This window comes from Phocoena phocoena, chromosome 12 (assembly GCF_963924675.1).
Source record: "Phocoena phocoena chromosome 12, mPhoPho1.1, whole genome shotgun sequence".
NCBI lineage: Eukaryota > Metazoa > Chordata > Mammalia > Artiodactyla > Phocoenidae > Phocoena > Phocoena phocoena.
In genome coordinates this window covers 34,017,501-34,041,043 of record NC_089230.1, presented here as the reverse complement: position 1 = coordinate 34,041,043, position 23,543 = coordinate 34,017,501, and the positions used below count along the sequence as shown (strand labels likewise).

The 23,543-nt window shown below is 36.4% G+C and overlaps 1 protein-coding gene across 5 annotated transcripts in view; it reads right to left on the bottom strand.

Moving 5' to 3' along the window:
• Positions 1 to 23,543, bottom strand: part of PTPRK (protein tyrosine phosphatase receptor type K) — a 568,012-nt gene that overhangs the window by 117,519 nt on the left and 426,950 nt on the right. For all 5 annotated transcript variants that reach the window (XM_065888558.1, XM_065888557.1, XM_065888559.1 and 2 more), the window contains one exon: positions 599 to 901. In XM_065888558.1, the coding sequence (XP_065744630.1) occupies positions 599 to 901 (303 nt within the window). The remainder of the gene's footprint in view (positions 1 to 598; positions 902 to 23,543) is intronic.

The following is a 23,543-nucleotide window of genomic DNA, read 5'->3' as shown; positions in this document are numbered from 1 at the left end:
ATAGAAATTGGGCAAGTTATAATTCAATTACTTGGGTGGTAAAAAGATGGATAAAAGATGATAGCTTGCCAATATCTGATAAGGACCTTTATTTAGACTTAAACATATAAACTTTGACCTCCTTTTATTTTTATAATTACATAAAACTATCTAAAAATGAATAGAATAGGTAAACAATGCTGCTTTCAAATCTAAAGGAAATGAAAGCTATTACTACTGATCTGTAAAATGCAAAAAACTAAAATTTTAACTAAGTGCATTTCACCAATAGGTAATCGATGTAGTGCCACAAATGGTGAAAATTATTTCTGAACATTTGATAAAAACTTTAGTTAGACTTTCAGTGTAGTTGCTACTTTTCTAATATTGTATAAAAATGGAAAACAGTAAAGGAATCGTTCATTTCGTATTTGATGCTACCCTGAAGAATATTAAGGTTTTTGTTAAGGGCAAATCCTTTCCAAAGTTAACCCCGTTAAAAGTATTTAGCAGATTTCGGAATCCAATTCAATTTTCGGGACTCTAGGCAAAACTGTAAGCAAGTACATAATTCTTGTCATATAATTCCTCCCTTTAAAAGTAAGGAAGTAGAGCATACCATCTTCATCAGTTTGAATAATCGTCTCTTCACTCTCCTTCCTGCCTTCTGGATTGGTTAGAATCATCTTGAGGCTGACGTTTGTATAAGGTGGCAGATGGTTCACAACATGCTGAGGGGCTTTGGGGTCCATGTCCAAACAGTCTGCCTTGCTCTCATTGTGACCACGGAAGTAATGGTAGCAGATAGTGACATTAAAAGTGTGGCAACGAGTGATGTTGTAACCCAGGGATTCCCAGTCCACAGCAATGCGTCTTGCCTGTATCTCGGCAATCTTTAAAGTCTTTGGGGTTCGCATAGGTTCTGAAAAATAAATCAAAGACACAGATAGCTGTCAACTTTACCATGAATAATCTTGAAAAAATTTAACACTGAGCATGACATAGCATGTGTAAACCTAGGAAAATCTGGAAGTCATCGTTTATTCTCATTTTCTTTATTACTTATGATCTTATTCTTAAAGGTTTCTGTTAGGGCTATGATTTACCAATGGGAAAAGAAATGGGAAGTAAAATGTCCACAATCCATAGTACTCAGGAACATGGCAGAAAAATAAAAACTTGAAAATGTGGCCACAATGCTTTTATAGTTGTTTCTGTTGTTACTGCCCTATTCCCCATCTTTCTCTGGTCATTATTGAGCAAGTGAATTGGCTAATACATCATAATGGATAAGAGTCAACATGTTCTGCTCTCTGATTTGTCATGTCACCAAGCTATGCTGTATACTAATTAGTCTAATCGTAACACTAAACTACCACTTACAAAAATGATGCAGATATTAATTAACATTTATTATTTCAGTAATGATGTTGTTCATCAAAGCAGAAAAATATCTGAGAAAAATTGCAAGAACACATGTGGATATTCACATTGTCATCTATCCTTCTTGATCTCTTTTTGTCTTTCTCTAGGAAATGCTCAGGTCTGACAATCCATCCAGTGTCACCGAAACCAAACTGGGAAGTGAATTTCCATTCAACTGGAAAATGCTGGCAGAACTAAACACTCTGAAGACTGGAATCCATCCATCACTGCTTCCCAAGTGTATAATTTTCTCATGCAAGACTAACTTTAATCATCTAACTTAATCAAAATAATTACCCTATGAAAGTCATGGCCATGGCAAAGTCTACACAGTAAACAAACCAATAAACAGCAAAACTTTAATACATTGATTTGACAAAGAGATTAAAGTCAAGGTCAAGGTTGAGGCCTTGTTGGTGCCTCCATTAACTCACTAGGGATTGTTAGTGCTCATGAAAAATAGAAATCAGTAGGGAAAAATGAAGAAAAATAAGTAATACAAAAAGCCCAATATGGGTGTTTTTATAAATTTTCGTTTTTGAGATTAAAATCTTAGTTGTGTAAAAATAATCAGCATGGCACACAGATGGCAAACCCAAATTGGGATTCCAGTTCAATATATTTAATGTGAAATCTGAAGTACACTCCTGTGGCCATTTAATTTAAAACCTCAAAACTATTAAAAAAAATATATATATATGCAAATTAATCTTTGGTAGAATCCAAAGTTTGGTTTTAAATTCTGTCTGATCTTCTGATTGTTTACAATATCTAGTCCCCCTATTTTACCACTTTTGTTTAGTGTTAAGTAGGCTGGAAGAAAGATGTGGTCTTTTAATCATTTTAAAAAATCTCTTTATATGTCTAGCACTATGTTATCATTTTCCCCGCCAGGCACAAGAGTGAGATGATGACATTTTCCTTTCCGTCTAGTTAGACTAAAAACACAGTCTTTGGCATCACTGCCCACAAACTGGCCAGGCACTTACAGGCAGGATCATCCAAAAACTTCCCAGATAAATTGTGACTTTGCTGCCTGTTAGGTAGCAATCAGATACAACTGAGTGGCCACATTGCAGTTAGTCCATATGTTGTTCTAAAAGTGTCTAGATTGAGAAATTTCTCCAGAAAATACCTGATGCATATGAATGCAAATATCCCATACAACAATAAGAGAAAACACCAATAAATATTTATCCCTCTGCTTTAATTTTTTTTAGGTCTAGTAGTCATATACCTGTTTTCATACACCCTTCATTTTGAACCTGACATCTTATTCCTTTATAAACTTCGCTTTTTCTGAGTGATCATTCTCTTTCATACATCTTTTCATTTTATACCACTATTCAATTTGCACTTACCCTGCATACTAATACAACTTTAAAAGACTAAGAAAAGCATAAAGAAATTGAAGAAGACACAAATGAAAGATACTCAGCGCTCATGGATTGGAAAAATCAATATTGTTAAAATGGCCATACTACTGAAAGCAATCTACAGATCCAGTGCAATCCCGATCAAAGTTCCAATGGCATTTTTTTGAAGAAATAAAACAAATAATCCTAAAATTTGTATGAAACCACAAAAAAACTCCAAATAGCCAAAGTGATCTTGAGAAAAAAGAACAAAGCTGGAGGTATCACGCTCTCTGATTTCAAACTATATTACAAAGTTAAAATAATTAAAACGATATGATATTTGTACTAAAACAGACACAAAGATGAATGGAACAGAATAGAGAGCGCAGAAATAAATGCACACGTATCTGGTCAATTAACTTATGACAAAGGAGTCAAGAATATACAATGGGGAAAGAACTATCTCTTCATTTAATGGTGTTGGGAAAACTGGACAGTCATATGCAAAAGAGTGAAACACAACCACTGTCTTACACCATATACAAAAATTAACTCAAAATGGATTAAAGACCTGAAAGTAAGACCTGAAACCATAAAACTCCTGAAAAACAAAAAGGTGGTAAGCTCCTTGACACAGGTCTAGGCCATGATTTTTTTGAATCTGACACTAAAAGCAAAGGCAACAAAAGCAAAAATAAATAAATGGGACTACATCATACTAAAAAGCTTCTGCACAGCAAAGGAAACCATCAACAAAATGAAAAGGTAACTTACTGAATGGAAGAAAATATTTGCAAATCATATATCTGATAAGTAGTTAATATCCAAAATATATAAAGAACTCCTACAACTCAATAGCAAAAAATCCCAAATAAGCTGATTAGAAAATGGGCACAAGATCCAAATAGACATTTTCCCAAACAAGACATACAGATGGTCAACAGGTACATGAAAAGATGTTCAACGTCAGTAATCATCAGGGAAATGCAAACCAAAAGTACAAGATATTGCCTCACACCTCTCAAAATGGCTGTCATCAAAAAGACAAAAAATAACAAGTGTTGGTGAGGATGTGGAGAAAAGGGATCCCTTGTTCACTGTTGGGAATATAAATTGGTGCAGCCACTATGGAAAACAGTATTAAGGTTCCTCAATTAAAAACAGAACTACCATATGATTCAGCAATTCCACTTTGGGGTATTTATCTGCAGAAAATAAAAACACTAACTGAAAAGATATATGCACCCACATGTTCACTGCAGCACTATTTACAAGGAAACAACACAAGTGTCCATCAAGGGATGAATGAGTAAAGAAAATGTGTTTACATATACATATCTATGCATATATACCACGGAGTATTATTAAGCCATGAAAAACAGCAAAATCTTGACATTTGCAGCAACATGGATAGACTTCCACAGTATTATGCTAAATGAAATAAATCAGACAGAGAAAGACAATACCATATAATCTCTCTTATGTGTGGGGTCTTAAAAACAAAAACAAAAAATAACCAAAAAACCAAGATCATAGATCAGTTAGAGAGAACAGATTGGCAGTTGCCAGAAGCAGGGGATGAGGGGTCAAAGACATAAGTAAAGGGGGTATAATGTATTAAAAAATAAAATGAGGGCTTCCCTGGTGGTGCAGTGGTTGAGAGCCCGCCTGCTGATGCAGGGGACACAGGTTTGTGTCCCAGTCCAGGAAGATCCCACATGCTGCAGAGCGGCTGGGCCCGTGAGCCATGGCCGCTGAGCCTGCGCGTCCGGAGCCTGTGCTCCGCAACGGCAGAGGCCACAACAGCGAGAGGCCTGTGTACCGCAAATTAAATAAATAAATAAATAAAATGAAATAACGATTTAAAAAGAATCTGTTTTACAGATGTATGACACAACTTCATTGGTAGGAGTGGAGGAAAATTTTACCTTAGTAACTTTGGCAATGAGTAGAAACTACAAGACCAATAAAACACCAAAAAACAGAACAAAAAACAACAAAAAAGTGGATATTCATAGGAATGGTTTAAAGTTTACACATGACTTTAGTCATCACAGAAGGACTATATTTCTGAACAGCAAATTTAGAGGCCTCTTTTAAAAAAAAGAGATAAAAAAAGTGTACATATGAATGTGGAAAAAAAGTGGGAATGCAAAATGGTAAAAAAAAAAAAACCTACTTAACACTTCATGTACTAAAAGACTCTACAATTTGCCTGTCAAATTACTGACTACATATTTACATTTTCTCCCAAACTAATAATAAAATAATTTAAAAAATTTCTCAATTTATAAAGTTAAATAATTATAAAAATAAATAGAAATTTTCTTCTCCTAACTAATCTCATTATATCCAATTTCTTTTGCCTTTCGGCTTCCTTTATTCAACCCTTTTATGGAGCACTGAAAATAGGGAATATATGTGCTATTCAATTTCTGCTCAGCTGCTGCAGCTAGCTGACTGCCTATTAGAACTGCTTGACATTCTGAATAGCCCTAGAGCAAGTCAAAGTTTGGAGGAACTTGGTGTTTCTCTAGGCTTGGAAGAGCCAGAAGAGATGTAAATGTGTGCATACTGAGGGACTTGCTGTCAAAAGCAGAAGTAACTCACTACCCCCACTCTTTTTATTCTTGTATTTGAAATTAAAAAAAAAAAAAGTAAAATAAAAGCATACCCAGACACTGTGAAAGACACAATAGCTCTACATCCTCAATTATTCATTTTTAAGAGTTGACAAAAGATATATTTATTATGTATTGGTAGTATGTAAAAAAATACATAGAGTTCACTTTGAGTGAGAATTGTTTTGGTGTATTTAAATGCTGCTAGCTTTGACACTAATATAAATTAGACTTTAAAACTCTAATTTAAAATCTGGAAAAGGTAGCTTTAGAAATCCTATACATATGTGCATAAACCACAATCATAATATCAGTTGCCAACACTTTATTAACTGGTAAAAAAACAAAGAAATAGCTTTTTAATAGGCAAAGAATCTTTCTACGAGGTCAATATGGTATATAAAATCTATATTTTTCACAATGGCTTGAAGAAATGCTGCAAAATGAATTGTTATTACTAAAATAGTGACTTAAAATATAATCTTACTGCCATCTAGGGCAATATTCAGAAACCAACATACAACAAAGTAAACACACACACACACGTATGCAGAAACACATCTAAAGTCAAAATTCAATTATTTTGAGCTCTAAGGCATCTGTAGTAATTCAGAGGAAGTCACTGTCTAATTACAGTTATTTAATTGACATGTGCTTTATTTTTTCCAGTTTTTATTGAGGTTGGATATTCTCAGCTGTATTTACATATATGTTATAATCACATATATGTATCCATGCATGTACATCTATGTATATATTCACATATACATATATAAGCACATACATATACATACACGCATACAATAGGCACTCTGCTAGGCAACACCTCTGAAGTCTGTTAGCTCTGACATGGGCTGACAACCACGTATACATAGATTTTTAAAAATCAGGATATAAACAGCAGGGACTTGAGACTGTTCTACTACTATGAGATCCATTCAAAGAAAATTCTATCAGAGAATTCGACAAGAAAATTACCTAAATTCCTCAACCTGATCCATTAGTCTTATGCCTCACCAATAACTGTGTTGTATTTCTGAGATATGAATGCATAAGTAAAAATTTAAACTTTTAAAATTGGAATAATTAACTTTTGTAGAATAAACGGAAGTAGAAGGATATTGCTCAGGACTCACTATGTTATATAAAGCTGGGCATAAGTGCTGTTTTAAGGATTAAATAATTTAAAGAAATGACCTAGTGTGGTGAATGGCACATAGAGGCGTCACAGTAAACAGTATTTATAACAACATAGGTCACCACAATGATGATAAAACAATGGGGATCACATTCATCAATGCACTACTTGTCAGGTGGTTTGAAATTTACTAAACGTTCTTTCTTCTTCCCAATTTTTTACTTTCCATTTTCAAATTTTTGTTAGGTATTCCATACATGTGTTTATAAAACAGTTCTCTTTCCTTCTGTCTCATTTTGCTTTTCTAGTAAAAGGAAATTTGGGAGAGAAACAAGGAATTGGAAAAAGTCGTGGGGCAAAATTCTGGCAGAAACTTGGGAATAAATATAGCAAGGGAGTGACCTTCATGCAGCAGAGGATCATATTAAAATATTTTGAACAAGTAATCCATCTATTGTGAAACAAAAATAGATTGCCTATTATATAAAGTGTATGATACCAGACACTGTGGAGGATTCTAAAGTGAATAAAACAATAATAGACCTCAAGGAGCTTAACATTTATTCAGTAAAGATGATAAGCTAAGAAAAAAAATTAAAGCAGTATGATATAAATGGTATATGAATGGAATAAAATACTATAGGAATTCAAGAGAGAAACAACTTCCACCTGTCGAATGGAAGAGCTATTTGCATTTGGTCTCAATGGGTAAGGCAGGAAGATCTATAGACATAATTTGGATAAATAATAAAAATGCAGAGGAAACAAGATGAATAAATACAAATACAATTGGAAAAAATATGTAATCCCACTTGGTTGCTGTACAAGTTATCTAATAGGAGGTTATATAGGAAAAATGGGTTGGGAAAAGATTGGAAAAACTTTGGATGTCATGATAAGAGGTAACTTGATCTAAGAGCCAATGGAAAGTAACTTGAGCAGGAAATTAACACAATTAATTAACTACTTTAGAAAAATTAATTTGGAGGTTTTGTCAAGTGTGCAGACACTGGAAGTGGAAAAATCCAAAGGTTGCAATGTGTTAGGGGAGAATAAGGGGCCAAGAAGGAGTGTGACTTCAGGAGACAATGGTTTTCTTTATTTTTCTGCCAAAAGTTGATCATTCCATTTTTCCCATTCCATTTTTCCTTTTATTGTTCACCTATTTCCTAGTTGTTACAGTGAGAAAAGCCACATGAAATCAAGAAGAAATAAAAAGAAATAGCAGAAAAGTTACATATCAAATCTATGACCAGTAATATACAATTAGCAGATAAATAAAGAAATAACATATCACTGCCCTTACTTAAATTCTAAACAGATCAAGCATGGGATTTATGCTTGTAATAGTTTTTGTGTCAAATATTTAACACAACTTGATAGGATAAAATGAAGAACTACTTAATAATCCTCTGAAGATTAAGAAAAATTAAGGCAACATGAGTAAACAGGACCTGTTGACTTTGAGTCACCTCTCAACAGCAAGATGATTTAATAAGTGGTTCTAGATAACAGATAAAAGGAAATTCAATTTTGGGCATTTGTTAAACAACACATGACACGACAGGTCAATATCCAGGTCCTTCTCTAGTGATAATCTCGGTTACTCTGAAAGAGTTGTGAAAACAAAAGCTTTAGCAGCTACAAGAGAATCGAGGGCAGGGATCACATTTCCCTAGAATCAGTTTTTAATGATAAAACTTATTATCCAGCTGTCAGTCAGAGAGAAATAGAAGATGTCCCAAAGCTCATGCCAAGAAGAAAAGGAAGATGTTGTCAAAGATGTCACAAACTAAGGACACTGAAGCATGACAGGGAGCTTCTTGCTCCTGGCTGCCTTTTCATCAGAAATCTTAGAAGCTGACTGCAAAGCACAATTTCCATTCCATTTATCAAAACAAACACAAGGAAAGTGAACTTCCTGACTGTTAGAGAAAATATTTGTTGGTGTAAAATAAAAAATAATTGAGATGAAATTTCTGAACAAGGTTGAATTTTTTTTTTTTTTTTTTTAAAAGGAAGAAAACATTGGCATACCTTGGGGGAGGAAAAAACTGAAGTGCTTTGGAAGACATTGTCTTTACTTTTCTCTATTGATGCTTTGTATTTTTATTCTTTTCCTCATGGTAATGACTGAGGATAATCAAGGTTTTACACTGCACATCTTTTCAGTCTTAGAGCTTCATTAGTCTTGCCAGAAAGATTTCATCTCTGCTCCCACGGGTCAAATTGAGTTAATGATAAGTTGGTGAGATGACTTGATTAGCACTGTAATATGAGGGAGCCACAGGTCCAGGAATAACCACAAACCAACTGTCAGCTCTTTTGGCTTTCTGGCTGTGTTGTTGAAATGACATGTTTGCCCTCAGGGGATATAGAATGACAGGGGGTGCATGGCTCACTCAGCTCTCCTGCAGAGTCACAGAAATATTTACCCAGTACCATCAGAACAATACTAAGCACATCATCAAATTAAACCAAAATATGTCATCTTCACTGCTCTCAAGAATCTGACTGAAGTTCATCAGATAATTCTAATAACATTTGCATACTCTCTACAATAATGCTAAGGAAACTGATTTTCAAAAGAACTTACTACCAAAGGGACGTGGAAAAAAAAGACAAAAGGAACTATTTTTCCAATAGATAAATCTTATTGAATGTCTTATTAAACCTAATTCTCAAAACATGGGGAGTTGAAAATTTAGGGGCCCTTTAATGTTTTTCACTTAAATTTTTATCTAATAATACCAGACTCTGTTGGAAGAACCATGTAATTACAATCAATCTACTTCAATTCATCTCTCATACTGCATATTCTGCTTATATGTTATACTTTAAACAATGCAAAAAATAAAACATTTTGTATAGCTAACCACCTATACTTGGATAAAACATAAAATAGAAAGAGAAAAGGCATTTAAAAAAATTTATTGAAGGAAAAAAGAAGAGAATAATCTACTCCTAGTGTAAAAACAAACTTTATTTTTCATAAAAATGTTTAGCAACAGCATTAATCACATACAAAAACGTACAGTGAGCTGTATATTACCCTAAAAAAGTAATATGGAAAAAACTACTTCATAATATACAGTGTATAAAATAAGATGACTGGAGAGGAGCTGTATACAGCAATGACAAAACTCTAGAGGGAATTTTCAACGCCTTCTCCACCCCTAAAAAGAAGATAAATGACACACTTCTTAGGTTGTACTAAAAATTGAGGTAAATATTTTGTATGCCAAGCAAAGTGGTTGGCCCATAGTATATGCTTGGAAACTTCATTTTCTGAACAATAAAGCAACTAATTTTAATATGTTTTATGTTCAAGAGCTAATGAAAATAGAACTTAAGAACTCAATTCTGTGATGGCTCCAATTCTTCACCTCTCTTTGTATCCACACTGTTGGTCATGTGATTTTACAACCCTTCACACCAAAGAAGTGGGGTTTATTTCCCCATCGTTTGATTTGGGGCTTGCCTCATGACTTGCTTTGGTCAACAGAATGAAGCAAAAGTGGCGGTGTGCTTTCAGCCTGTATCTCAGAAAGTCCTGTGAGCCCCTCTTGCTCTTACACCTCCACCATCTCTTCTGGACTAAGAAATGCATTTGGAACAGAGCTGAGTTAGTCACCTCGTCGTGCCAGCAAAGGTAATCTAGACCAGCCAATTGCCAGTCCACCAGCAGATCTGTGATCCAGACAAGATCATCAGAGGCTTTCTGCCACAGATGAGATTTTGTGGTTAGTAATTGTTCAGCATTTTGATATAATCCCTATCCCTAATCTCTTCACTTGGTAAATTACCTTAATATTTTTGTGAAGATTATGCCAGTGATCCCTCCATAGAACGGTACTTTACAAATTTTATTTCTCTAATAATGAGTTGTGCTGAGCCACTACATGCTTATTTAGTATTCTTTTAGTATTAAAGTAAACATTTATTAAGGGCCTCGCATGTGCCAAATATTGTGGCAGTATAAGATTTAAAAAACTACTTTAAATGAATATATTTCTGTCTTTATTTCCTGTATGCTGTTTGAGGGCAGGTTCATTTCTTCACTATGCTCCCACAGATACTAAGATATTAAATATTGGACTAATAATTCTATGAGGTATAAGACATGTCAATACTTTATTCAAAGCTATAATACTTTAGAGTCATTTTCTAGCACCCTAATCCATCGCTGCAACACAACATTTATTAAAATATTTTAATTTTTATATCAATATAAGTTTACAGGTATATATAAAGTGAATCGGCAATATAATCTAAATTTCCTTACTTTTGAGTGGATAGCTCTAACAGAAAAATACATTTGCATATACATTTTTATCCAAATCCCTCTAATACTACTTAGATGCAGAAATAGTACATGTTTTCCTCAACTACGTAACTCCTTTGTAAACACCTTACATCTGTCCTTGAATGAGTCAAGCCAGTCAATTCAAACTCGGAAATTATTATAAAGTATATAGTAAATGAGAGGTTAGGAGGGCCCATTTTAAGTGAGGCTATCTTATGGCATGAAGACCCGCCAATACTGCCCAAAATAAACTACAACAATTACATTATAAGGATATTCCAAGTATGTATGGCTCATTTCACTCCCAGCAAAGATTATGATTTTAATACACCAACTTAGGCCCTTCTTTCATTCCTTCTGGAAACTTACAAAATAAACTAATTTGCTTTGGATCACTTTTCTGAAGAAAGATGAGAAAATTTCTAAATTATAATAGAAAAAAGCTAGAGTAATACAAATTTTCAAAGTGATAATGGCTGTTAACACACTTTAATACATCATTTGATTTCATAAAATGAAAGTCTGGTAACATGCTTCAGGGGAACAGAAAGACAGATAAGGACTGCAGGGGTGATGATTATTTGTCCATTTCCTTTTCTGAAGCCACCATTTATTCTATGCTTTCATGCATGATTAACAGCTTGCAGAACCTTCACATGTAATCAATAGTTGTGAAGTTTTATATCAGGTTTAGAGATTAGACAGCCTTGATTACAAATTTTATCGATTTGTACAGCTTAGCTGCAGAAATCCCTGTACATTTTTCAGAAATTAAATTAAAAGGAGATACATGCTCGACACACACTAGAAATGCCAGTGTGATGATAAGGTGTGACCTCTTTACACTCATTCCTCCAGATGAATAAAACCCTTCTAGTACACTAAAACATGAATCAGCATGTCAACAAGTATCAAGCTGAGATAGTAAGCAGAGTGAAAATGTGACAAAAAGAATTACAAAACCACAAGGAAACCTGCCTAACACTATAATTAATACAGGAGACTTGCAAGAATTAATTGCTTCAGCTCATTTGTAAATTAGGAAATTGACAGAGATAAGAATAATGAACTCCTTAACTTCCACCTGGGACAAACTGAGCCTATATTACAACTGAAGATTCATGATCTCTTTTAAGATAAAGGAACAAGGACAAATTTAATTACTAGAAAAATAAATATAATCATTTTAAAGTTAGCAAATAAACTAGTGAATATAAAATTCATGTCCAAATTTGCTTTATGAATATTCCTACCTTAAAAACTTTTAAGGAACTGCTGTATATTTTATGTCCACTATTTGAAGGTCTGAGATTGTCCAGAAAAAAACAATAAACCTCTATATACTCAACAGATGCCGAGGGGAGGGCTGGTGCTAATATTTTCCACAATAAAAATCTTACTTTTTTAATATTCTATTACAGATTTCTGAATATTATTTCAACTTTATTCCTTTGTGAAATATCTTTTATTATTCTAATTGAGTATGTCCCAGATCTGCATTAAGTCCTATATATGATGACACATAAGGCAGAAATAAGTAAAAGGTGATTCATCTTGATGGGAACCCTGAAGAATTCCTCTCCTTATATTTGAAAAGTTATTCAACAATTAGTTTTAGAGCATGGACCGCCTTGAGCCAGTCTACATGGTTAGGCAAATGTTTCAGTGTGTTTTATAATGGACTTGAAAAAAATGAAATCCCCTTAAATTGTAAAAATAAAAAAGGAACCTATTTATCATACTTTATGCAAGATAGTTGATGAAGGTATTTTCTATTAAAATTTCCTAATATTTTTAGGGGGAGAACTTCAAGATGACAGAAGAGCAAGATGTGGAGATCTACTTCCACCCCACAAATACATCAGAAATACATCTACATGTGGAACAACCCCTACAGAACTCCTACTGAATGCTGGCAGAAGACCTCAGACTTCCCAAAAGGCAAGAAACTCCCCCCATACCTGGGTAGGGCAAAAGAAAAAAGAATAAACAGAGACAAAAGAACAGGGACGGGACCTGCACCAGTGGGACGGAGCTGTGAAGGAGGAAAGGTTGTCACACACTATGAGGGCCTTTCGCGGGCGGAGACTGCAGGTGGCGGGAAGCTTTGGAGACACTGAGGAGAACGCAGCCACAGGGGTGTAGAGAGCAAAGCGGAGAGATTCCCGCACAGAGGATCAGTGCCGACCGGCACTCACCAGCCCGAGAGGCTTGTCTGCTCACCCGCTGGGTGAGGGCTGGGAGCTGAGGCTCAGGCTTCAGAGGTCGGATCCCAGGGAGAGGACTGGGGTTGGCTGCATGAACACAGCCTGAACGGGGTGAATGCGCCACAGCTAGCCGGGAGGGGGTCTGGGAAAATGTCTGGAACTGCCTAAGAGGCAAGAGACCATTGTTTAGGGGTGCGTGAGGAGAGGGGATTCAGAGCGCCGCCTAAACGAACTCCAGAGACAGGTGCAAGCCGCGGCTATCAGCATGGACCCCAGAGACGGGCATGAGACGCTAAGGCTACTGGTGCAGCCACCTAGAAGCCTGTGTGGAAGCACAGGTCACTATCCACACCTCCCCTGCCGGGAGCCTGTGCAGCCTGCCACTGCGAGGGTCCCATGATCCAGGGACAACTTCCCTGGGAGAACGCACGGTGCACATCAGGCTAGTGCAACATCACGCCAGCCTCTGCCGTCACAAGCTCGCCCCACATTCTGTTCCCCTCCCTCCTCCGGGTCTGAGTGAGCCAGAGCCCCCAAATCAGCTGCTCCTTTAACCCCATTCTGCCTCGGCGGGAACAGACACCTTCAGGCAATCTACATGCAGAGGCAGGGCCAAATCCAAAGCTGAACCCCAGGAGCTCTGTGAACAAAGAAGAGAAAGGGAAATCTCTCCCAGCAGCCTCAGGAGCAGCAGATTTAATCTCCACAATCAACTTGATGTACCCCGAATCTGTGGAATACATGAATAGACAACGAATCATCCAAAAATTGAAGCGGTGGACTTCGAGAGCAACGATATACTTTTTTTTTCCTTTTTCTCTTTTTATGAATATGTATGTGTATGCTTCTGTGTGTGATTTTGTCTGTGTAGCTTTGCTTTTACCATTTGTCCTAGGGTTCTGTTGCCTTTTTTTTAGTATACTTTTTAGTGCTTCTTATCATTGGTGGAGTTTTTTCATTTGATTGCTCTCTCTTTCTTTTTCTTTCTTTCTTTCTTTCATCACATTAAAATTTTTTTAATTTTTAATAATTTTTTTTTTTTTTTGGTGGTACGTGGGCCTCTCACTGTTGTGGCCTCTCCCGTTGTGGAGCACAGGCTCCGGACGCGCAGGCTCAGCGGCCATGGCTCACGGGCCCAGCCACTCCACGGCATGTGGGATCTTCCCGTACCAGGGCACGAACCCGTGTCCCCTGCATCGGCAGGTGGACTCTCAACCACTGAGCCACCAGGGAAGCCCCTATTTTTTATTTTCATAACTTTATTTTATTTTTTTGTTTCTTTCTTTTTTTTCACCTTTTCTTCTGAGCCATGTGGCTGACAGGGTCTTGGTGCTCTGGCTGGGTGTCAGACCTGTCAGGCCTGTGCCTCTCAGGTGGGAGAGCCGAGTTCAGAACATTGTTCCACCAGAGACCTCCCAGCTCCATATCAAACGGTGAAAGCTCTCCCAGAGATCTCCATCTTAACGCTTAAACCCAGCTCCACTCAATGATCGACAAGCTCCAGTGCAGGACACCCTATGCCAAACAACTAGCAAGACAGGAACACAACCCCACCTATTAGCAGACAGGCTACCTAAAATCACAATAAGGTCACAGACACCCGAAAACACACCACCGGACGCGGACCTAACCAACAGAAAGACAATATCCAGCCTCATCCACCAGAACACAGGCACTACTCCCCTCTTCCATGAAGCCTACACAACCCACTAAACCAACCTTAGCCACTGGGGGTAGACAACAAAAACAACAGGAACTACAAAGCTCCAGCCTGTGACAAGGAGACCCCAAACACAGTAAGTTAAGCAAAATGAGAAGACAGAGACATACACAGCACATGAAGGAGCAAGGTAAAAACCCACCAGACCTAACAAATGAAGAGGAAAGAGTCAGTCTACCTGAAAAAGAATTCAGAGTAATGATAATAAAGATGATCCAAAATCTTGGAAATAGAATGGAGAAAATATAAGAAATGTTTACAAAGGACCTAGAAGAACTAAAGAGCAAACGAACAGTGATGAACAACAAAATAAATGAAACGAAAAATTCTCTAGAAGGAATCAATAGCAGAACAACTGAGGCAGAAGAACGGATAAATGACCTGAAAGATAAAATAGTGGAAATAACTACTGGAGAGCAGAATAAAGAAAAAAGAATGAAAAGAGTTGAGAACAGTCTCAGAGACCTCTGGGACAGAACTAAATGCACCAACATGCAAATTATAAGGGTCCCAGAAGAAGAAGAGTAAAAGAAAGGGTCTGAGAAAATATTTGAAGAGATTATAGTTGAAAACTTCCCTAACATGGGAAAGGAAATAGTCAATCAAGTCCAGGAAGGGCAGAGAGTCCCATGCAGGACAAATCCAAGGAGAAACATGCCAAGACACATATTAATCAAACTATCAAAAATTAAATACAGGGAAAAAAAATAAAAGCAGCAAGAAAAAAGCAACAAATAGCATACAAGGGGATCCCCATAAGGTTAACAGCTGATCTTTCAGCAGAAACTCTGCAAGCCAGAAGGCAGTGGCAGGACGTATTTAAAGCAATGAAAGGAAAAAACAACCAAGATTACTCTACTCAGCAAGGATCTCATTCAGATTCAATGGAGAAATTAAAACCTTACCAGAGAAGCAAAAGCTAAGAGAATTCAGCACCACCAAACCAGCTTTACACAAATGCTAAAGGAACTTCTTTAGGCAGGAAACACAAGAGAAGGAAAAGACCTACAACAACAACCCCCCCAAAATTAAGAAAATGGTAATAGGAACATACACATCAATAATTACCTTAAATGTAAATGTATTAAATTCTCCAACCAAAAGACATAGATGGGCTGAATGGATAGAAAAATAAGACTCTATCCTTATGATATGCATTAAAAATGCTGTCTAAAAGACACCCACTTCAGACCTAGCAACACATATAGACCGAAAACGAGGGATGGGAAAAAGATATTCCATGCAAATGAAATCAAAAGAAAGTGGGAGTAGCAATTCTCATATCAAACAAAATAGACTTTAAAATAAAGACTATTACAAGAGACAAAGAAGGACACTGCATAATGATGAAGGGGTCAATCCAAGAAGAAGATATAACAATTGTAAATATTTATGCAACCAACATAGGAGCACCTCAATACATAAGGCAAATGCTAAGAGCCAAAAAAGGGGAAATTGACAGTAACACAATCATAGAAGGGGACTCTAACACCCCACTTTCACCAATGGACAGATCATCCAAAATGAAAACAAGTAAGGAAATATAAGCTTTAAATGATATATTAAACACTATGGACTTAATTGATATTTATAGGACATTCCATCCAAAAACAACATAATATACTTTCTTCTCAAGTGCTCATGGAACAGTCCCCTGGATAGATCATATCTTGGGTTACAAATCAAGCCTTGGTAAATTTAAGAAAATTGAAATCGTATCAAGTATCTTTTCCAACCACAACACTCTGAGGCTAGATATCAATTACAGGAAAAAATCTGTAAAGAATACAACCATATGGAGGCTAAACAATACACTACTTAATAACCTACAGATCACTGAAGAAATCAAAGAGGAAAACAAAAAATACCTAGAAACAAATGACAATGAAAACATGATGACCCAAAACCTACAGGATTCAGCAAAAGCAGTTCTAACAGAAAGTTTATAGCAAAACAATCCTAGCTCAAGAAACAAGAAGAATCTCAAATAAACAACCTAACCTTACACCTACAGCAATTAGAGAAAGAAGAACAACAACAGAAAAATAACCCCAAAGTTAGCGGAAGGAAAGAAATCATAAAAGTCAGATCAGAAATAAATGAAAAAGAAATGAAGGAAACAATAGCAAAGATCAATAAAACTAAAAGCTGGTTCTTTGAGAAGATAAACAAAATTGATAAACCATTAGCCAGACTCATCAAAAAAAAAAAAAAAAACGGAGAAGACTCAAATCAATAGAATTAGAAATGAAAAAGGAGAAGTAAAAACTGACATTGCAGAAATACAAAGGATCATGAGAGATTACTACAAGCAACTATATGCAAATAAAATGGACAACCTGGAAAAAATGGACAAATTCTTAGAAAAGCACAACCTTCCGAGAACCAGGAAGAAATAGAAAATATAAACAGATCAATCACAAGCACTGAAATTGAGACTGTGATTAAAAATCTTCCAACAAACAAAAGCACAGGACCAGATGGCTTCACAGACAAATTCTATCAACATTTAGGAAAGAGCTAAAACCTATCCTTCTCAATTTCTTCCAAATTATAGCAGAGGGAGGAACACTCCCAAACTCATTCTACGAGGCCACCATCACCCTGATACCAAAACCAGACAAAGATGTCACAAAGAAAGAAAACTACAGGTCAATATCACTGATGAACATAGATGCAAAAATCCTCAACAAAATACTAGCAAACTGAATCCAACAGCACATTAAAAAGATCATACACCATGATCAAGTGGGGTTTATCCCAGGAATGCAAGGATTCTTCAATATACGCAAATCAATCAATGTGATACACCATATTAACAAATTGAAGGAGAAAAACCATACGATCCTCTCAATAGACGCAGAAAAATCTTTCAACAAAATTCAACACCCATTTATGATAAAAAATGGTGTTGATAAAGGCCATATATGACAAACCTACAGCCAACATCATTCTCAATGGTGAAAAACTGAAAATATTTCCACTAAGATCAGGAATAAGACAACGTTGCCCACTCTCACCACTATTATTCAACATAGGTTTGTAAGTTTTAGCCACAGCGATCAGAGAAGAAAAAGAAATAAAAGTAATCCAAATCAGAAAACAAGAAGTAAAGCTGTCACTGTTTGACAGGGTACTATACATAGAAAATCCTAAAGACACTACCAGAAAACTACTAGAGCTAATCAATGAATTTGATAAAGTAGCAGGATAGAAAACTAATGCACGGAAATCTCTTGCATTCCTATATACTAATGATGAAAAATCTGAAAGAGAAATTAAGGAAATACTCCCATTTACCATTACAACGGAAAGAATAAAATACCTAGGAATAAACCTACCTAAGGAGACAAAAGACCTGTATGCAGAAAACTATAAGACACTGATGAAAGAAATTAAAGACCATACAAACAGATGGAGAGATATACCATGTTCTTGGATTGGAAGAATCAACATTGTGAAAATGACTCTACTACCCAAAGCAATCTGCAGATTCAATGCAATCCCCTACAAACTACCGATGGCATTTTTCACAGAACTAGAACAAAAAAATTCACAATTTGTATGGAAACTAAAAGTCCCCGAATCAAGACCCTGAATCACTGCCAAAGCAATCTTGAGAAAGAAAAACAGAGCTGGAGGAATCAGGCTCCCAAACTTCAGACTATACTACAAAGCTACAGTAATCAGGACACTATGGTACTGGTACAAAACCAGAAATATAGATCAATGGAACAGGATAGAAAGCCCAGAGATAAACCCATGCACATATGGTCACCATATTTTTGATAAAGGAGGCAAAAATATACAATAGAGAAAAGACAGCCCCTTCAATAAGTGATGCTGGGAAAACTGGACAGCTACATGTAAAAGAATGAAATTAGAACACCCCCTAACACCATACACAAAAATAAACTCAAAATGTCTTGAAGACCTAAATGTAAGGTCAGAGACTATAAAACTCTCAGAGTAAAACATAGGCAGAACAGTCTGCGACATAAATCACAGCATGATCCTTTTTGACCCACCTCCTAGAGAAATGGAAATAAAACAAAAATAAAGAAATGGGACATAATGAAACTTAAAAGCTTTTGCACAGCAAAGGAAACCATAAACAAGAACAAAAGATAACCCTCAGAATGGGAGAAAATATTTGCAAATGAAGCAACTGACAAAGGATTAATCTCTAAAATTTACAAGCAGCTCATGCAGCTCAATATCAAAAAAACAAACAACCCAATCCAAGAAAGGGCAGAAGTCCTAAATAGACATTTCTCCAAAGAAGATATACAGATTGCCAACAAACACATGAAAGAATGCTCAACATCATTAATCATTAGAGAAATGCAAATCAAAACTACAATGGGGTATCACCTCACACCAGTCAGAATGGTTGTAATCAAAAAATCTACAAACAATAAATGCTGGAGAGCGTGTGAGGAAAGGGAATCCTCTGTCACTGTTGTTGGGAAGGTAAACTGATACAGCCACTATGGAGGACAGTATGGAGGTTCATTCAAAAACTAAAAATAGAACTACCATACGACCCAGCAATCCCACTAGTGGGAATATACCCTGAGAAAACCATAATTCAAAAAGAGTCATGTATCACAATGTTCATAGCAGCTCTATTTACAATAGCCACGACATGGAAGCAACCTAAGTATCCATCGACAGATGAATGGATAAAGAAGATGTGGCACATATATACAATGGAATATTACCCAGCCATAAAAAGAAACGAAATTGAGTTATTTGTAGTGAGGTGGATGGACCTAGAGTCTGTCATACAGAGTGAAGTAAGTCAGAAAGAGAAAAATGAATACCATATGCTAACACATATATATGGAATTAAAAAAAAATGGTTATGAAGGACCTATGGGCAGGAGAGGAATAAAGACACAGATGTAGAGAATGGACTTGAGGACATGGGGAGGGGGAAAGGTAAGCTGGGACGAAGTGAGAGAGTGGCATGCACGTATATACACTATCAAATGTGAAATAGCTAGTGGGAAGCAGCCACATAGCACAGGGAGATCAGCTCGGTGCTTTGTGACCACCTAGAGGGGTGGGATAGGGAGGGTGGGAGGGAGATGTAAGAGGGAGGAGATATGGGGATATATGTATATGTGTAGCTGATTCACTTTGTTATAAAGCAGATACTAACACAACATTGTAAAGCAATTATACTCCAGTAAAGATGTAAAAATAAATAAATAAAAAATAAAATAAAATTTACTAATATTTTTAAATGATTCCACAGAATATCATAAAACGGTGACAATACATAGAAACAACAACCTGGGAGATTGCTTTCTTTTGTTTCCACAAATCAGTCCTAGTAATGCTAAATTTAGAAGTATTACGCAAGTTCCTAATTTCTAGACATTCACAAACTGTAAATGAAAGAGAAAGTGTGTAGAAGTGTAAAAGCACTGAAGAATTATTTTTATGTTTTTCTGTGCATATGCTACTTTAGTCATCATATTCTTTCCATATCCAAATCCATGTGACCTGTTCTAAACCATCTCTTGGTGGCTCTGAATTTCAATTTCCTGTAGATTTCCACCTGGATGCTCAAATACAATACCTTTAAAACAAGATTTATCATCTTCTTTTCATGAGTGCCTCATTCTAACCTCCCTGCTTCTATTTAAGGCTTTAGTTCCTAGACTAAAACCTTGACCATATCATTGACTCCTCTGTTCCTCACATAGCCCCTCATAAATTACCACATCTATTTACTACATCATTTCGTAAGACCTATGGCATTTCTCAGTCCCTCTCTTTAACCCAGGGCCTGAAATTCTTGTTACTACCAAGACTTCCCAGTGCCTTCCTCACCCAGATCTTCCAAAGTGTATTTCTAATTACATAACTTGTCCATTCAAACCATTGTTGGAGGTTTCCTAGGTAGGCTAAACAAATAGAGTTTAAAAAAAACAAAACAAAAAGCAAACCCAAAGCCCCAAAAAACTTGGTGTATAACCCAAGGATCTCTTAATACAAAGTACATAGAAGTATTCCCTAATACAACTTTATATCATATACTTCTCCCAATGCCCTGCACTGTAGACAGTCAACTCATCAGGTACCAAAGCTAGTACAGAGCTGCCCAACATATGTACTATTGTCCATTTCATTCCATCTATTTAGAATATATTCCTTTTGTAGATCTTCCTATTGAAGTAGTTCAACATCCAGTTAGAAATATACTATCTTCCCAGTGAAAGTTTGCCCCAGGAAGCCTGACAAAGTGATAAATGATCTTTAATTCTCAGAAACTTTTACCTGTACCTGTATTAAGGCATTTAATGCATAATATCTTCCATTCATTCTGTGTGTCTGTGTGTTCAGGTTTCCTATATTAATATGGAAACTTGAAATCAGAAACTATGCCCTATATAGAAATAAATAGTACATATAAAATGGGCCTTGAAGAAATAGTGCTAAATAAATGTTAAAATAATTAATCAGCTAATACGTTTGCCATATAGAGTCAATTTTTAAAACACAGAATACACTCTAAAATCAGCTCTTACTAGAATAATTAACTTTAACAAATATTTAGCAAGTAAATACAAATGGGCCAGAGTATTTCCTTAGGATAAAAAAATAATTAAGGCATGATTTCTTTCCCTGTACAACTCACAATGTGGTGAGGTACAGGTCCACAGGCAGGTAAGCCGTATCTTAATGTGGTAAGAATAAAACACTATTGGACCAAAGAGGTAAATGAAACTGTACAACTTCAACGACAGGAACAATCAGTTGTTTCACCACAGCAGTAACAGTCAAGCTCTTTTATGGATAACTAGATATTTTCATTGTGAAGGGAGTAGATATGAAGGGCCTTCAGGGGGGAAAAAAAAACAAATGAACAAAAATAATAACAGGGTTGCAGAGAATCCTGGCTGCCATTTTGGACAGAGAAGAACTTCCACCCACATACTTTCAGTATTTCTCCATCACTGTATTCATTCATGTGGGGAGAAGCAAAGTGCGTATGGGAAAGATAAACACTTCTGAATATTAATCTCCAGGTGGCTCTCTCCCTGAATTCCAGATTCATATATCCAATTACCTTCCAAACATCTCAGCTGAGTGGTCTAATGGGCATCTCAAACAATATCTGCAGAACTGAGCTACTGCTATACTACAGCCTATTTATCATTAAACAATTTATGCAAAACTTCTCCATCTCAGTAAAATAACTCCATATTCTAGGTATCCAGGCCAAAAACCTTGGAGTCCTCCTAAGGCCTTCTTTCACCTTATACTTTACATCCATTTCATCATCAATTCTATTCCTACTCTCTGCAACATAATTTTAGCATCTGACCACTTATGGTTATTTCCACCACTGTTATTTCTTTGATCTTAGCCACTATCAGCTGGGGCTGCAATCAGTGAAACTGAATCTAGACTAAACTGGAACGAACTCCTATTTCTTCTTTTGCTCCTCTTTCACACAGTTGTTGGAGGGATCCTGAAAAATCCTCCAGTGATACCCACCTAAGTCAGAGTAAGAGTGAAAGTCAGTCACCACAGTGGGCTTCTGGGTGCTGCACATTCTCCTACCCAGCTCACCCCCAACCTTGCTCCCAGTGTGGCCTCATCTCCTACTACTCTTGGTCTAATCTACACAGTAGACTCCACTTAAACATGTCAGGCACATTTTTTGTCTCTGGCAGGGTCTTTGCACTTCCTCTTCTCTTTGCCTAGAATGTTCTCCCAGATAGCCATTTGTCTCACTCCATCTCCTGCTACGGGGCTTTATTCAAAGGTCATATGTCAGTGAAACTTTCCTTGATCATATTATTTAAAATCCAGTGTCTGTTTACTGCTTCATTTTTCTCCCTAGTACTTACTGCCATCTAATATCATTTATATTTTACTTTTTTTTTTTGTGGTACACGGGCCTCTCACTGTTGTGGCCTCTCCCGTTGCGGAGCACAGGCTCCGGACGCGCAGGCTCAGCGGCCATGGCTAACGGGCCCAGCCGCTCTGCGGCATGTGGGACCCTCCCGGACCAGGGCACGAACCCGTGTTCCCTGCATCGGCAGGCGGACTCTCAACCACTGTGCCACCAGGGAAGCCCCTATATTTTACTTTTATTATTTCCTGCTTTGTCATACTGAAATGCTTGGCACATAATCACTATTCAATAAATATTTGGGCTGATGAATGAATGAATGAATGATGAATTAATGGATCTTTGTATCTTCTGCAGTCAGTAAGTTCCTGGCACATAATAAATGAGCTACATATTTTGGCTGATTGAAGCTAACTTTTAATAACAGAAAAGCCACATTTAAAATTCTACATCTGAATTTAGCTATAAAATGAAATGTAAACTACTGACCACATGCATCCTCTAGAAATAGCCTTAACATGTTTTCATGCTTAAGAAGCAAAGTAAAGATTTCAATTTGAATAATAAAAATGTCAAATTACTGGGAGAAATCAAGTGACAGGAGGGGAAAACGTTCTTGCAGACCTTCGAAAAACTAAGGTGGAAAATCTTTGACAGAGGAAGTGTTCATTTAATGTCAGAAACTTGAAAAGTACTTTAACATTTTTATCTATCATGAATATCGGGCTGGTTTAATGATATTCATTTTAAACTGCCTTCTATTGTTTTTTGATCTTTCAAGTATTTTTCTTAATTTCTCAACTAGAGAGCAAGTTTCTCCGGGGCAAGGAACATATTTACTACTTCACTTATTTCTTATTCAGGGCTAAGCATAGAATAAGAAAGCGATGAATACATTAACTTTAGGCAAATT